Below are 15,403 nucleotides of genomic sequence, written 5' to 3' on the forward strand. Positions count from 1 at the left end.
GAAGGGGGTAGACTTGGCAGCTGCTATGCCCAGTATGGCACGAAGTACAGCAGCTGATCAGATAGGTTGCTGAAAGATTTTAGGGCTATTTGGCTAATTCTGTGTGGGATTCAGTAGGATTTTTTTTAATGGTTTTAGGCTTTGAATACAATAATGTAATTGTACTAAAGAAAGCAAACTTTACAGGGCTTTTCATCCTGTATGTGCAATTCCCTATTTAGATATTATGCCCGTTAATCTTCTACCAAAATTGTGAGAACTGGAAGCTGGATTTTTGTATTTTGCGTATTTTTTTTTTTTTATTTGGGGGGAGGAAGGCGGCGTTACTTGCAGTTGCTTTGAAGGCAGTGATGATTCACCACGTGTGGGAAGGAAAAGCTCTCAATCGGAGCCTTGTGTGTGCTACACGTTGCTGGTACCCGAAGGATTTTTACAGGGAGGATCACATACATTGAATACTTCCTACTTTTGGTCAAAGGCGCTCTTGCTTTGATAAAGATGACAGCCCTTACAGCACAATTAGAAGTCTGCATTTCTGTGAAACAGTCGATTGAAGCATTCCATGAACAGTGTTTTTATTTTTTAATAATCCATTGAAGACTGAGCAATGGGGAAATGGGCGCACACAAAAATGGGATGACTTTCCCATGCTCTGAGGCTGAGCTGATCGCAAGTCTAGGAATTGACTGGAGAACACGGGTGCTGAGTGCCGGGTGAATGGCTGTGTGAGTCAGGTGCCAGACTGTTTGTTACACCTTGTTGGGAATCCCGTGAAGGAAAACCTAAAATGGGCAGAGGTAAATTTCCAGCAGGATCGCCTGGGAACATTGTAGTACGCAGAAGGTGTTGTGATTACTGGGAATGCTTTGAAATGCAACCATACTGTTTTGATTCACACAATTTTTTGTGCGATTAAAAATGTTCAGAGCCACGTGAAATTGTCCAAAGGCAGGTACGCTCTTACTATGTATTTACATGATTTAAGCACTGCAAAGCACCGCAGAATGACCAGCTTGCCAAGTGGCCTCTCTGCATTGGCTCCGCACTGAGGGGGAAAGAGATTTAATGTTTTTTTAAAGTTAAGAGTTAACTTAAGAGTTAAGAGTTAACTTATTAAGAGTTAACTTAACTTATTAAGAGTTAAAGTTTTAAAAGTTAGGTTTTAAGCTAGCATGCGTAAGCAATGTATAACAATAATGCGTAGGAAATCCTGAAGGTACCTTTGTACAGTATTTATCACAACGGGATCTCTGTATCCTCCTGTAAGAGGTGGGAAAAAAAGTTAAGGATTTCAGTTCTGTTCTGCTAGGGGAGGCAGTTCCCATTTAACAGTTCCTGTTTAGTATGAGATATAGGCTGAATAGCAGCTAGATAGTAAATTAATTTGGTTTAGTGCATTTTGCTTCATTAGTACTGCTGAATATGTATGTTTACGTGAAAAACAAATATTGACTGACGGTAAGGACGTGGCAGCAGCCTGATGATTTTTGCAAACGTACATCTTTCATGCAACTTTTTTTTTCTAATACGTGGCATTTTAGTTGCATTGAGGGATTAAAAATGGGCCAAATCGCAGAGCATAAAAGTGAGAAACAAAAACACTTTCTGTAAATCTGGATCAATTCACTTTCCTTCCCCATTTATCTGTCTGCTTGTGTATAAATGCTTCAATCTTACAAATGTGCAGAAGCGCGTTACCAGTGAATAACCCTTTGAAATTATGCTTCTTGACTTGGTAATTTTTTCTAATATCTTCCACAATCTTATTTTTTTTTGGAGGCAGGCAATGATATGATGATACAATTAAGAAAATGGGTCAAGTTGTTCACGCTGCTACTAAACTAAAGGCACTAGGCTATTAAACTAAAGGGTTGAAAGGCACGAGAGCTTCGTGCAGCTCCTGTGAAGCCCTGCCTAGTGCAATGTGCAGGAGGCAAGATAAGGGGCTTCTTCAGGGAGCCTCCTATCGCAAGTGCTCAGCAAAACCACCAATATAGCAGCGTTAGATCTTTAAGTACCGTTGGGGGGGCGAAAAAAACTCTTAAAACATTGAAATCAAAAGTTGAAGTGGTATGAATTAGGATAGGTAAAACTAAGCACCAAAAGTGATCCCAAACTATACCTCAGATCGAAGATTAGAATTAGGATCTCTCTGTATTCTGCAGCTATGATGAGCTGCGTTCAGTGGTGTGTCCCAGCAGAGTCACGTACATATTTATTTTCTCCCCTCCTTGTCTAGTGGAAAGATTCATAGCTATCAGCAGTGAACCTGCTAACAGTGCTTGTTGTTACCTGATAGTTTTCTTCATTTGGATTTCAGGCCGTTTTTGTAAAGACTCCTAGGTACTGCTATCAATATGATATAATTTGTTGTTGTTATATTTTTTTTCTTGTGGCTGCTACTCTTTACCGGAGCTTTTTCCATTGATAAAAATGAAATGGTATTGCTTCTACTGCTAATAATGAGAGAGGTTTTGTGGGGAACCTGTAGAAGACCATTGACCCTTACATATGATCTGGGATCCATTACAAAGAAAACGATTTTTATTACAAAAAAAAAAAAAAAGCATTTAGAATAACTTTTAATTGTTGTCATCCAAAAATTACAAGGAAATTATATATTACTAATACCAAGTTTTCCAAATCCACAGAGAATAAGTATTTCTGTTGTCGTGTTTGTGATTTGAATACTTGGAATGACTTCTTGTAGTGATGCAAACTCTTTATTTTGCTTTAATATTTGTTAGTAAACCAGATGTAGTGTGTGTTGTGGTAGGTATGGAAAGCATCCATCAGGAGTGGGCTTACTTTTTGGAAGACTGTGCATACTTCTGTGATAAGGTGGCAGAGGTTCAGATTTATAGAAGTTGTTACCAAATATTATATTAATATAACACTTGTTTACTTTGAGTTCCGGACAAAATCCATGTTTTAGCTTTCTTTTTGTTTTGTTTTTCTCTTCCAGTAAATATAATTTCTGCCAGGCAATTAACTGGATGTGGACGTTTCAGCCACTTGTTCCCAACATCCACCTACCAACAGATGAAGATGCATAAGAGGATTTTGGGGCATCTATCATCTGTTTACTGCATAGCCTTTGATCGCAGTGGGAGAAGAATTTTTACAGTAAGTTTTGAAATGTTACTTTTCTTTGAAGATTGCTTTGCTGTGGTTTGATTTCTTTCTTTTTTTGAGTCCCTCAACAGCCTCTTAGTTGCTGCTTGAGATGCAGATACAGCCTCCAGAAACAGAAGGGAATAAAAATTTTGAAATGTTTCATAGCTGTCTAAATCCCTGACCCCTCAAATATCTTTAGATACTTGTTCATCAGCAGTGTACATGAGCATTATGGACACACAACGTGTGTATTATTTTATCTAATCTTTGGAAATTTTTGTGGCTTTAGGGGTCAGATGATTGCTTGGTCAAAATCTGGGCTACAGACGATGGGCGCCTGCTCTCAACGTTGCGAGGACACTCGGCTGAAATTTCTGACATGGCTGTTAACTACGAAAACACGCTGCTTGCTGCAGGCAGTTGTGATAAAATTGTCAGAGTATGGTGTCTTCGAACCTGTGCCCCGGTCGCAGTGCTGCAGGGCCATTCAGCTTCCATTACTTCCATACAGGTAAGGAATAACGTTTTTTCATAAACTGTTGAATTAAAACGGTACTAACAAACGTGGACTAGGAACTGGGGATAAAACTTCTCTTTTTGTCTGTGTTTGGCACTGTAGATTTGTCCCAGCTTGAGGGCAAATCTTGATTTGTCCTCATCATCACATGAACTAGCTGAGCTAGAGACAAACGGCAGGCATCTGTGGTGGCAGTCCTTACGCAGCAACTGAACCAACATTCCAGCATTCCTGGAGAATATTTGTTTTTTAGAGGAATTACTGTCAGCAAAAAATCCCTATTCCACATTACTTGTTTGCTTGTTATTTTAGCCTGTACTTCAAGGAGCTCTTCTTGGTATTGTAGCATACAGCAGCCACAGCACAGGTGAGGGTTTGTAGATAACCTGCGCTTGTGCCCTTGCGGTTTCAGTTGTGGCAACTGCCAGTAAACGACAGTGGGGCTGAAAAAAAATGACTAAACTTTCTGCACTCAATTCTGTAGAGATGGCACGGTCAGTAATGGCTGGCAATTGGCAGTTTATTTACTTAAAAAAAAAAAAGGCTAGACGGACACCTCGAACAAAAGAAAATTCCAGGATAAAAAAGACAATCCCTGCAATTTGGCAGGTTATGCACATCGAGGGAGGGATTGAGTGAGGGTATTTAGCTCAGAATACGTTTCTGCTGGAACTTTGCTGCCGTTGATTCATCATAGCCTTCTCCTACATGCCAGTGGTTCTGGGGATCTCATTTCTCCCCCTCTTGCCTGTACTTCTAGTTTTCTCTGATTTTTAACTCCGTCACAAGTGGCTTACTTTAAGGTGGTTTTGTGGAGATATTTTATAATTTGGATTTGTGTTTTATGTATTTACTTAAATTAAAAAAATGTTTACATATACATACATCCCTCACAAGGTTTTTGTAAAACTCTGGTAATTTAGAAAATAATCATAATTATTTATGGCTTTTTGAGGAAACAGTGATTGATTCCTTTATCAAATACCAGGCAGACGGAGGATTAAAGAGGTATTCCTTCATCTTGTTGCCCCATTCAGAGCGTCTAAGCTTGTTTCGTGTCTCCAGTTTAAGCTTTGTGTGGTAAAAACAGACTCACTAGTCAAGAAGTGGGTATTTTCCATTTCCTTGTCATTATTTTTACGTAAGTTCAGATTCAGTGTTTGTCCCTGATAACTGCTCCCTGTACTCCTGGGGAGAAAGCGAAGGTGCTAATGAAAAAAATTCTTGTCAATGTCCATTTGCAAGTTTGTAGCATGTAAGGGGAGAATAAAATTAGCTGATTGAACTTAAAACTTTATTTTTAGTTCTCTCCAGCAAGAAAAGGCACAACACGATACCTCACTTCTACTGGTGCTGACGGAACAATCTGTTTCTGGCAGTGGCATGCTAACACCATGAAGTTTAAGTAAGCCTGTTCAGATAATTATAATTATTTTAAAACAAAGACAAGTTTATTCCGAATTTTAGAGCGGAGAGGAATGCTGGGATAATTGAGGGAATGTTTCTTCTCAATGAACAAGTTTCCTGGGGATATGTTCTGCCATAGACTTGCTGCTGGACCACTGTGGTGCGACTGCAGAGAGTGCTTTCTTATGTGTTTTGCAGAGCCTGTGGCATTAAAATCCGGAGGGGAAGCTATTACTTCGGGTTGTTGTGCTTTGGTAGGCAGTGCTGTGGAAGAACTTAATGCTTTTATGTTTAGGACCAAGCCCTTGTCTAAAATGTACAAGCAAAGTTATTTCCTTATTTTTAATCTGAAGAACAAATATGTATGGGTGTCATCAAACCCGCACTTAATAGGAAGTAAATGCTGTTAGGGTAATGGCTTGCCAGGCTCAGTTTTAAATAGATTTAAGTTGGTGAGTATCATGATAAATAACTTTAAATAGCATTTTCTATTTAGAAAATGATGGTTTTCTTACTAAACAAAGGAAAAATAAGCTGTAGCAAAATTAGTTGTGAAGTCTGAAATAAAGGGTTTTGTGGTGGACATACTGACCTTACCTGTTAAGTTGCAGTGAAGGAATAAAGCAATGAAAAATAAAAATGTTGTCTTGTTGCATGTAGGGATCGCCCTGTAAAATTTGCAGAGAGGTCCAGGCCTGGTGTTCAGATCTCTTGTTCCTCTTTCAGTTCAGGTATGTATGCATTGGTAGGTAGCTGAAAGTATTCTGTGAACTGTAATTCCTTTGGTGACAAGGCTTCTTTTTGCTGCTTTTAAATGCAAATGATATCAAGCCTTCTTTTCAGTTAATCACAGCACTGTCAAACTGTGATTGTTTGAAACTTCCCATGCTGTCTGCCTCAAGCTGCCCTCTCGTTCCTTCCGTCTTTCCCTCCTTCCTTTCCTTCCGAGCTAACGTGTCTCGACCACCTCAGAGGAAGACAGCTTTCAGCCTGTAAAGTTCTGCAGTGGAAAGTTCTTGTAAATCTGGCAGGCAGGTGGCCTCTGTTTAGAGATTACACTGCTGCCAATCCCAGATTGGCTATACGGTAGGAGAATCAGTTCTCCTTAGAGACTTCTTTGGCCTTCAGTACTTCCCAGTGTTTCCCTTGGGACGCTTTTGTCTTCTGTCTTTTGCTCCTGCTACCCAGGCTGCACATGCTGCTGCTTGGCGGAACAATAGGGCCTGTACCAGCCTGGGAGTGCGGGAGCGAGACTGGGGTAGTGAGCAGCTATTCACTAATCTACTTAGTACTTCGTGCTGAACAATGAAGTATAAAATCATCTACTGAATCATCTGTAAGTGACCAGGTCCCTATGGTCCGTTGTATGTGTTTGGAAATACCAGCTTGACTGGCATCCTTTGTTGCAGCACTGAATTCTCAAAACCAGTGTTTTTTACAAGCAAAATTATGTAATTTCTCATTAATTTTCATCATCTGAAGTTGAGTGCTATTCTAGAGCCACGTGACCCTTATCCATGTTCCTTTCTTAAAACCATGGTTCCTAAACAGCGAAGACTATTTCAAGGCCATAAACTACACATTACAATATTGCACAAAAAAAGAATACTAAACAGAATAAAAAGCTCCCGATTCAGCAATAATTTCTGATACACTTCAAATAGATGTGCTTACACATTTTGTTTGATATTGACCAGTGAGGATATTAAATTATTCCCCTTCTATTTTCCTACATAGGCTGACTGAGAGCACTGTGGTACTTTCTGAGGGACAGCAGAATAGTTTGTTGGGGGAATGGTGTAACTAGCATTTGTAAACCTTTGTGACCGAAGGAAGATGAAGCTGAAAATGTTGTACGCTTCATTGTTATGTTAAAGTTGATATGGTCTGAGAAAGCAGAGATTAAAGCAGAAGCTGTCAGAGTTAACTTCTTTTTTCAGGACATCTGTTTTTATTACATTGGAACTTTCAGTTTAAAACTGTAGTATACTTCTTTGACAATAAAGCAGTAATTAAAATCAGTTGTTACTTGGATGGCTTTTCTTCTCACAGAAAACACTGTCTTTCTTAGGTGGCATGTTCATTGCAACAGGTAGTACTGACCACGTGATAAGAATTTATTATTTGGGCTCGGAATCTCCAGAGAAAATGGCCGAGTTAGAATCTCACACGGTAAGAGACGAACCAGAAAGCACATCTTTTTCCCCCTGCTTTACCTTATTTCAGGAACCTAGGTTTTGTATACCCTATTCAACTTCTATTTTTTTTTTTTATGTCTCTAGAGTTTGGTTGGCTGTCAACACTGCGTTTTAATACCTTGAAATTTGTAGTAACTTATTTTTAAATTCCTCTGAGGCAGGAGATGTGTGCAAAACATTTGATGTGCATTATTCTCTCAGGAAAACCTATATTCTTCCAGGAAACCGAGGGACTGGGTGTTTTCCCGTATTCTGGAAGAAAGTCTGCGGGGGAATGGGTGGATTAAAGCAGTTCTCATGCAAGATGTCATTTTTCCTCTTAATTTTACTTTTGATTATTTAATTATAGTTGTGACATAAATCCATATAACAAAAAAAAGCAAAGTAATTCTGGTTTTAGAGTATACAGTCAAACTTTGAGTCATGACAGTAATTTCATTTGGAAAGTCAAGAAAACTTGAGAGCGTTCATTCTGAGGCAATGCAGAAGGATTCTCATTAAAATTGAAAAATATATTAAATATCTTTATAATGTCCTTCAGTGTTAGGTTTCAGGTTTCTGAGTCTTGATGGTTTCTATTAAAACCATTGAATGTCTCAATTTTATTGAGAGCTGATAAAGAAGAGCCACTAACGTAATGTCAAACCTTTCTTCATTTCTTATTTGTTACTGACAGGAGGTGATAATAGTATTATTTATTACGTGTGTGGTTAACAATATATCAGAAAGGCCAGCTTATAGCAACACTGATAAGGCTCTCACTGATGAGGAGTTTGGAGCATTTATCTTTAAACCTTAATAGCCCAGCTGCCCACTTTAACAATGTTTTATGGATTAGGGCTGAGGCCTAAACTGATTCATTGAACTTCAGTGGGAGCCATGAGTCTCTCATTTAAGTCTCAGCTAGAGCTTCAGGTCAGGAAATCTAGCAAGTGTTTTGCTTGCAAAGAGAACTTATTTTCTATATTCAGCGGTTCAGCTTTGGAATGAACTGAAATTCCTTTATTTTTCTGAAAGTCTACTCAGTACTGCAGATTGCTGTCAGCCTGCCCCTGAAAAAAATCCTGAGCTGGACGCTTGGCTATCAACAGCTGGAGACATCAGTGGGAGTAAAGAATAGCAAGTGCGTGTAGCCAACACAAGCATTTAGCAAAATAAAAAAGGCAAATCCACATCTAAAGCTCAGTATTTGATTCTCAACAATTAAAAAGTGCAAATAAAGCCAAAATTTGCTTTTTATTTAAATTTTTTTGGACAACGTATTTCGAAGTGCTTTAATGTTATGTCTAAAAATTGCAAGCCTCCTGTGATCATTTATTTGGTTAAGTTGTTCTTACTCCATCATGTCGAGTGCCGTACCTACAAGGCCTTGGGAGCTCTGGAAGTATTCTTATTCCTGTTAACAGGGGAGTGTAAAAGGTGCGGGGTTCCCAGGCAGAGCTTACCCCGGGTTTTGTGTGCTCCTGTGGCACTGTGCAGGAGGACTGCTCAGGCAAGAGCAGAGCTGCTGCAGCTTCTGCCTCCTGAACATGTGTCAGGGAGGCTGAGTCAGAAATCATTTGCATCTCTGAGCTGCTTCTGGAGTGACGTGAATTCATTGCCTCTCTGAAGCTGTCTGTTTCAATGTCTAACACGATATGCCTGTTGAGGAGATTGTAACTTGAAATGTGACTTTTCTGCTCTTGAATTTGTAAGACAATATGTTATAGGAGATGTATAGAAGATGCAATTTGCTAAATAGAAGCTCATCATTAAGGTCTTTTTGGACGAGTATTTCATCTTACAAAGCACTTACTGCTATTTTTCCCCCCTTGTTTAGGACAAAGTAGTTGCAGTCCAGTTCTGTAACAATGGTGACAGGTGAGTGGCTGTCCTGGCATTTTTCCGTGAGAAGTACGGTATTCAAGTTTCAAAATCACTTTTCAGAGAAAACTTGGTGCAACAGGAAGACTGCAAACGGGCTTTAATTAATCTTAGATGAATTATTTAAAATGTATTGGAAGATGTGTGCCACATCCACAAACTTAGTCTTGCTGACTTTTGCTGTAGCAAAAAAAGCCCTTTCTGACTGTGCTTTTGCTTCGCCTTTTTTTTTTTTTTTTTAAACTGAGCAAATTGGAAACCATATTTTGCATCTTTTTTCTGTAAGAGTGTCTTACTTCACAGCTAGCCATGTTAAGTAGAGAATGGGTTACTTCTGGAGTGTAAATATAAAATAAATAGAGTTGTGAGCAAAAGTTAGAACTGTTGCATATACACAGATTAATTAGTTTAGGTGAATACAGTAATTCTGCAGTCTTAAAATTTATGGAATGAACCATTCGTGCCTCCAGAGCTTTTGTTTTTTAAAACTATGCAAAGTCAGGATGCTGTTATGTAGGAATTCCAGTCAGGATGCTCATGGTGAAAGGTGCCTGTAGGCATGTGCGCGTGTCAAGCTTCTGCAGCACAGCTGTGTTGGAGTGCAGTTTGACAAGCTTTGATTAGTGATCAACATCCTAATGTAAATGTTTTTATGCCAGAATTTGCTCATTTTCCTTATTTTGCTTGGCAGAAGGCTTAAGGGATGTGTGCGTGCAGGAGGCATCCAAGCAAAACTGTACCTTTGCCAGTGCAACTGCACCTGTGCTCAGAGATCTTTGTCATGGAAAATTATACGGGAATGTACTGGCGTAATTGTACTAACAGTTCCTTCCAGATAATGTTGAGAACACTAGTCTCAATGAGGGTATTCAGTCATGTCGTCACTGAAAATTATTCTTTTATGCTATCATGATTCTTTTAATGAAAAAGTTATAACCTCCTTTTTATCTTAATATAAAGAAATAGAAATAAAGTAAACCAGGAAAACTTGTTGCAGGCATTTTAGAACTTTTTCATCATGATGAAAAATTCAGTAAAACTGAAAAGATGAAACAACCATTTATTAAGATAAAATTGTATAGGCTTGCATCATTTTTACATGTGATTCTACACGTAAATGGAATGTATTCATAAAGGTGCTGGCTATCCAGTGAAAGCATCTTACTTGAGAAGCTTTTTTTTAAATACTTAACAAAAATGACTTCTAGACATGATGGCCAAAGCATTACGATGTAGTGAAATGCATCTGCCAGATGCTTGATTTTTATTTTTATGTTTTTTAACAAGAAGGACTTTAAAAATGAAAATACTTGTGTAATACTTGTGTTCAGCTTCACAGAGAGGGCTACCTACTTTTATTCAACTTGGATGTTTCCCTTCTCTGTCTTCACCCTTAGTGAAAACTTCCATAAGTTAATGCATTATAATTTATGCTAGACTCCTGGCATGTAATTTCTTCTTCTTTGCTGCCACTATGAACTGCTCAAGGGATTTGCTGATGTCATTAAAAAGGGAATGTGCAGCTTGTATGAATTACGACATTGAAGTCATTCCAAGGCCATCTGCTAGCTGTAACCAAATGTAATTAATGTTGTGGGATATAAACTGTTTTGTACTGTACAAAATCTGATATGAAAATTGTAACCTCACTGTCTTTTAATTATATTCCCTAGATCAGAGATGCACAAACAATGTAAAGAATAAGTGTTGAAAAAAATATTAAAGACATTCTAGCTTCTGTGCTGACTTGAATGGGTGTGCTCTGGGCTTGCCAAATTTCGTAGCTGCCTTTTTTTCTGTGGCAGTAGTTCATGGAGCTTTTATGACTAGTAAAACACGCCGGTGTGGGGGAATATATTGAGTAAGAATATATATAGTGGTATGCGTTTCCAAGTACATGTATACGTGTGTGTGTGTGCAGAGTGAATGACAGTCCTTTGCCAAACTCCTAAATATTCTTGGCACAGGATTTAGCATGCCCTCAGCACACTACTGCTGAGGATGGACAACTCCATAGGGAAGCTACTGAACAGTGAGATCATAAGATCCTAAGACAGGCATTTGGGTATTAGACCAAAAGCAGCAGTGGCTTATGCTTATTCAGATTTTCATGATTTGTTTTTGTTTGGTTGTTTTGTTCCCCCTCCGTAGCTTAAGATTTGTCAGTGGAAGCAGAGATGGAACAGCAAGAATATGGCATTACCATCAGCAAGAATGGAAGAGTATAGTCCTGGATATGGCTACTAAAATGACAGGGTAAAACAAACTCAAACAATGCACACTTCATAACATTGCTTACACACAAAACAAAATCTTCCATCGTATTTAAAACTATTTACCTACATTTTGAGCTAATTTCAGTACACGTTCTTTGTATATGGAAAATGCCATGGCCCTATCTGTTAAGTTACACAGTTGATTAGCTTCAAAATGATAATATTAATACACTTGAAATTCCTGACTCTAGTGGTTGGGGAACACTTAGTGTTTTATTTGTTGTTTTCTGCCATTTCTTGGAGAAGTTCTAGTAGTGACTGCCATAATCAATTTCCTCAGGTCACTAGTGTTCATTTTATGCCAAATGCTGTGCTGTTTTATTTGCTTTGCTATGGAATAGTTAAAATTATAATGAATACTAAAGGTAAAACAGAAAAAGGAGCACAATATTTGATATGCAGGCAAATAGGGACATGTTCAGCAGTTTCCATTCCAGTAAACAAATGCAGTAAAATAAATAAATTGGCCATTAAGGCTTATTTTACTCATCTGAGGACAAATGGCAGGATGCAGAAGGTTTCTAAGAGATCTGACACAGATTCTTTTTTGTAACAACCTTCCTTTATAAACACATTTTTTGATTTCTTTTTTCATTCCAAGGCAGAATTTCTTGTAATACATAAGTATACATCTGGAATGATCCTTAACACTGTATTTTTTCCCTAAGTTTTTAGGTAAGAGATGTGTTGATTTGGTTCTCAGGTTCAATTAGCATTTTGAGTTTTTCTTTTTGAGGTCCTCAGGTGTTGTCTGTAAGTGGACTTGTAATTGAGTATGCACAATAACAGAAAGCAGAGATGGATAAATCCATTAGGCAAAATTCCTCTTTGCAGAATTATTTGTATTTCATGTGGTTACATTTATAATAATCTAACTGGTGAAGTATGATTTGGATTTATTTAGCAAGTTTTTGCTACAGAGTTTACTCCTATTGATGACTGGTAAGAAAAATGTCCTGTAGGAAAAGACTAAATTGAACTGAACAGCATGAACAAAAGAGTTGTGGTAGGTGAGGATGATCGATTAAAACGTGCTTTTTAAGGAAAGAAAACTGTAAATCTTAGTGGTACTGAGTGTTTTGTCTTTCTGGATTTTACCCCTGCAGAAGCTATCCTTCATTCTCCTGCATTAGCCAGTAGTCACAGCGGTGGCAGCCATGCTCTCCCTAACTTCATTCTGAGTCAGTGCTGTTAAATGTTTCTGTATGTAGTTACTGATTTATTTCTTCTTTAAATTATGAATTTCCTTAGAAACAATGTAGCATCTGGGGAGGACAAGGTGACTAAGCTGAAGGTTACTATGGTGGCTTGGGATAGATATGATGCCACTGTCATCACTGCAGTCAACAATTTCCTTCTCAAAGTGTGGAACTCATCCACAGGGCAGCTTCTTCATAGCTTATCTGTGAGTAAAGTTCAAGTGAATAATCCCAAATTGTTATAAATGAGCTCTGAACATGATTTGAGGCTAAACTGCATCCTCATTCCTCCTGCTAAGCAAAGTTTTATCCTGAAGTTTGCCATCTGTCTTGCGTTTTTTGGGAGGAGTATATATCACGGGGAAAGGAGCTGATGACCAAAACGCTGCTAGACCCTGCTGATTGCTGGCTGACAAGGGAGCCTTTTGGAGGCCACTGCTTCTGCCCAGATTGGAGGGCTGCAGCTGTTCTGGCTGCTGCTCTCTACTTCCTCTCCCCTCTCCTCCATCTCCACTGTGTCTGAGGTACTTATCAAGCGGGCAGGATAATAATGCCAAGCCTCTGACAGAAGTGTCAACTTAGTACAGACACAGTTCTAGTCTAAGATCTAGTAAACTGAGCTGGGTTAGATATCCTCACGCTTAATACTAGCGTGTTTGGAGAGGTTACCTGGAGAAACATGACTTCCTTTTTTACCCTGCTTTCATTGCAGGGTCATGATGATGAAGTTTTTGTTCTGGAGGCTCATCCGTTCGACCAAAGGATCGTACTTTCCGCAGGCCACGATGGAAATATTTTTGTTTGGGATATAGACAAAGGAACGAAAATTCGCAATTACTTTAACATGGTAAGAATGATCAGGGAAGAGTGTTTTTTATTTTCACATTTGTCTAAAACTGGACTTGAGGCAAAAGCAGATTTCATTATATACCGCCTGTGACCAGTGTTACAGCAGGATTAGGGGAAAAACTCCTACATATTAACAAGAAAACACTGTACTCTTCAGTAAGCAATATCAAAGTATATTTTCGCATATTTAAGTGTAGCAGCAGGTCTTTCGCGGGATCTATTACATCAGAATATTATTCATATGTATGGTTATACCATAGTGATAGTGATTCCCAGGGTAGAGCAATGAAAACCAGTAAGCCTGTGTGTTGTAACACAACGCTGTGGTCTGGGAAATGGTTTGGTTGCCTTTGTGCTGCATCTGTCTTAATACGCCCAGCATCAGGTCTGTTGGTTTGATTCCAGTGCTGAGCAAATGCAGCTGTGCTGCTTCAGGACCTGAGCTAGCTTCCTGGCACTTGTGGCTGCGAAACCTGCTGGTGAGGAGCTAATATGTGTCTGAGTTCTTTCATGCAGGCTTCATGCTGTATCTTCTATTAAATAAAATTTAGACTTCTAGGTAGTTGTTTCAGAACATGCATTGAAAGTTGCCCTGAAATTTCAGTGCAATTGAAGAAAGAAAAAAAATGACTCCATTGGTCAGTGGGCTCTAAATAATTAAATGGAAAAATATAAGCGAGTCTTGAGCGAAATGAGAATTCTCACAGAATTGGGATCTAATATTTTATGGAACACAGGTGAAATGTTCTTAATACTCCTTGTATAGAGAATATGTGATTGTGAAAGGGATGCTCTATGCTTGTACACAGATTGAGGGCCAAGGCCATGGAGCTGTTTTTGATTGCAAGTTCTCACCAGATGGACAGCATTTTGCCTGCACAGACTCTCATGGACATCTGCTACTATTTGGTTTTGGATGCAGTAAATATTATGAAAAGGTGGGTTGAATGAATTTTAAACTCATCTGTGTCTTGACCTGATTTTGTCCTAGGAGTAATTGTGTTACAGTTTATTCTTTCCCCTTGCACCAGACTAAATAGTAATTAAATCATGGAGCAGTTGCTGTTTATCTAAATCAAAAAAATTTAGACAGGAGAGTCTCTAGACAAGGGAGCAAGGCATTAACTTCAATGTATTCACCTCCATTGGCATATTTTACTACTGAATTTTTGCATCAGGCCTTGATAATAAAAGGCGTTTGCAGTAGGAGTCTGTTCTCTGTCATAACATTTCTTCCGCTGATCTTAAGTGTAGGAGTTGTGGTATGTGGGTGTGGGTATGGGAGCCATTCCAAAATTGCAAGACAGCTGCAAATGGCCATTTATTTATTTACTTAATTGCTTTTCTTGCAGATTCCAGATCAGATGTTCTTCCATACAGACTACCGACCACTGATCCGTGATGCAAATAACTATGTGTTGGATGAACAGACTCAACAGGCTCCACATCTTATGCCTCCCCCATTTCTGGTGGATGTTGATGGAAATCCTCATCCCACGAGATTCCAGCGGCTGGTACCGGGGAGAGAAAATTGCAAGGATGAACAACTTATTCCTCAGCTGGGATATGTAGCTAATGGTATGCTGTCTGAAGTTTATGCATAATACATGTATTGCACAGTATAGAGTACTACTTCACTAGGATGGTACTATAAGAACTTATTTATTTCAGTTGTCTTCTGAAACTGGTGGTTTAAAATAAGTCCAGAGGTAGAAGAAATGGGGTGGCTTTATGGCATAAAGGAAGTGTATGCAATTAACTTGAGGCAAGACGAAGAGACTGCAGTATTCTAAAATCCTTACATTTCTACATATTTGTATGGCAGCATGCTTAATTGTCCCATTAATCTTGGGGTTACTATGTATGTGAGTAAGGAAAGGAAGCAGGAAGTTAAAAAAAGATCTTGAAAAACTACTTTTATTTTTTAAACTTTTTTTTTTCTTGTAGATAGAAACTTTTCCACAATGCTGATATCCA

The 15,403-nt window shown here is 38.6% G+C and overlaps 1 protein-coding gene across 2 annotated transcripts in view; it reads left to right on the top strand.

The window, feature by feature from the left end:
* BRWD3 (bromodomain and WD repeat domain containing 3) overlaps positions 1-15,403 on the top strand; it is a 54,876-nt gene that overhangs the window by 14,390 nt on the left and 25,083 nt on the right. For both annotated transcript variants that reach the window (XM_050713431.1, XM_050713432.1), the window contains exons 7-17: positions 2,966-3,126; positions 3,407-3,628; positions 4,939-5,039; positions 5,702-5,772; positions 7,113-7,213; positions 9,059-9,099; positions 11,254-11,358; positions 12,630-12,783; positions 13,290-13,424; positions 14,236-14,364; positions 14,779-15,004. In XM_050713431.1, coding sequence (XP_050569388.1) covers positions 2,966-3,126; positions 3,407-3,628; positions 4,939-5,039; positions 5,702-5,772; positions 7,113-7,213; positions 9,059-9,099; positions 11,254-11,358; positions 12,630-12,783; positions 13,290-13,424; positions 14,236-14,364; positions 14,779-15,004 — 1,446 coding nt within the window. The remainder of the gene's footprint in view (positions 1-2,965; positions 3,127-3,406; positions 3,629-4,938; positions 5,040-5,701; positions 5,773-7,112; positions 7,214-9,058; positions 9,100-11,253; positions 11,359-12,629; positions 12,784-13,289; positions 13,425-14,235; positions 14,365-14,778; positions 15,005-15,403) is intronic.

Source organism: Cygnus atratus, chromosome 13, assembly GCF_013377495.2.
Source record: "Cygnus atratus isolate AKBS03 ecotype Queensland, Australia chromosome 13, CAtr_DNAZoo_HiC_assembly, whole genome shotgun sequence".
NCBI classification, from domain to species: domain Eukaryota; kingdom Metazoa; phylum Chordata; class Aves; order Anseriformes; family Anatidae; genus Cygnus; species Cygnus atratus.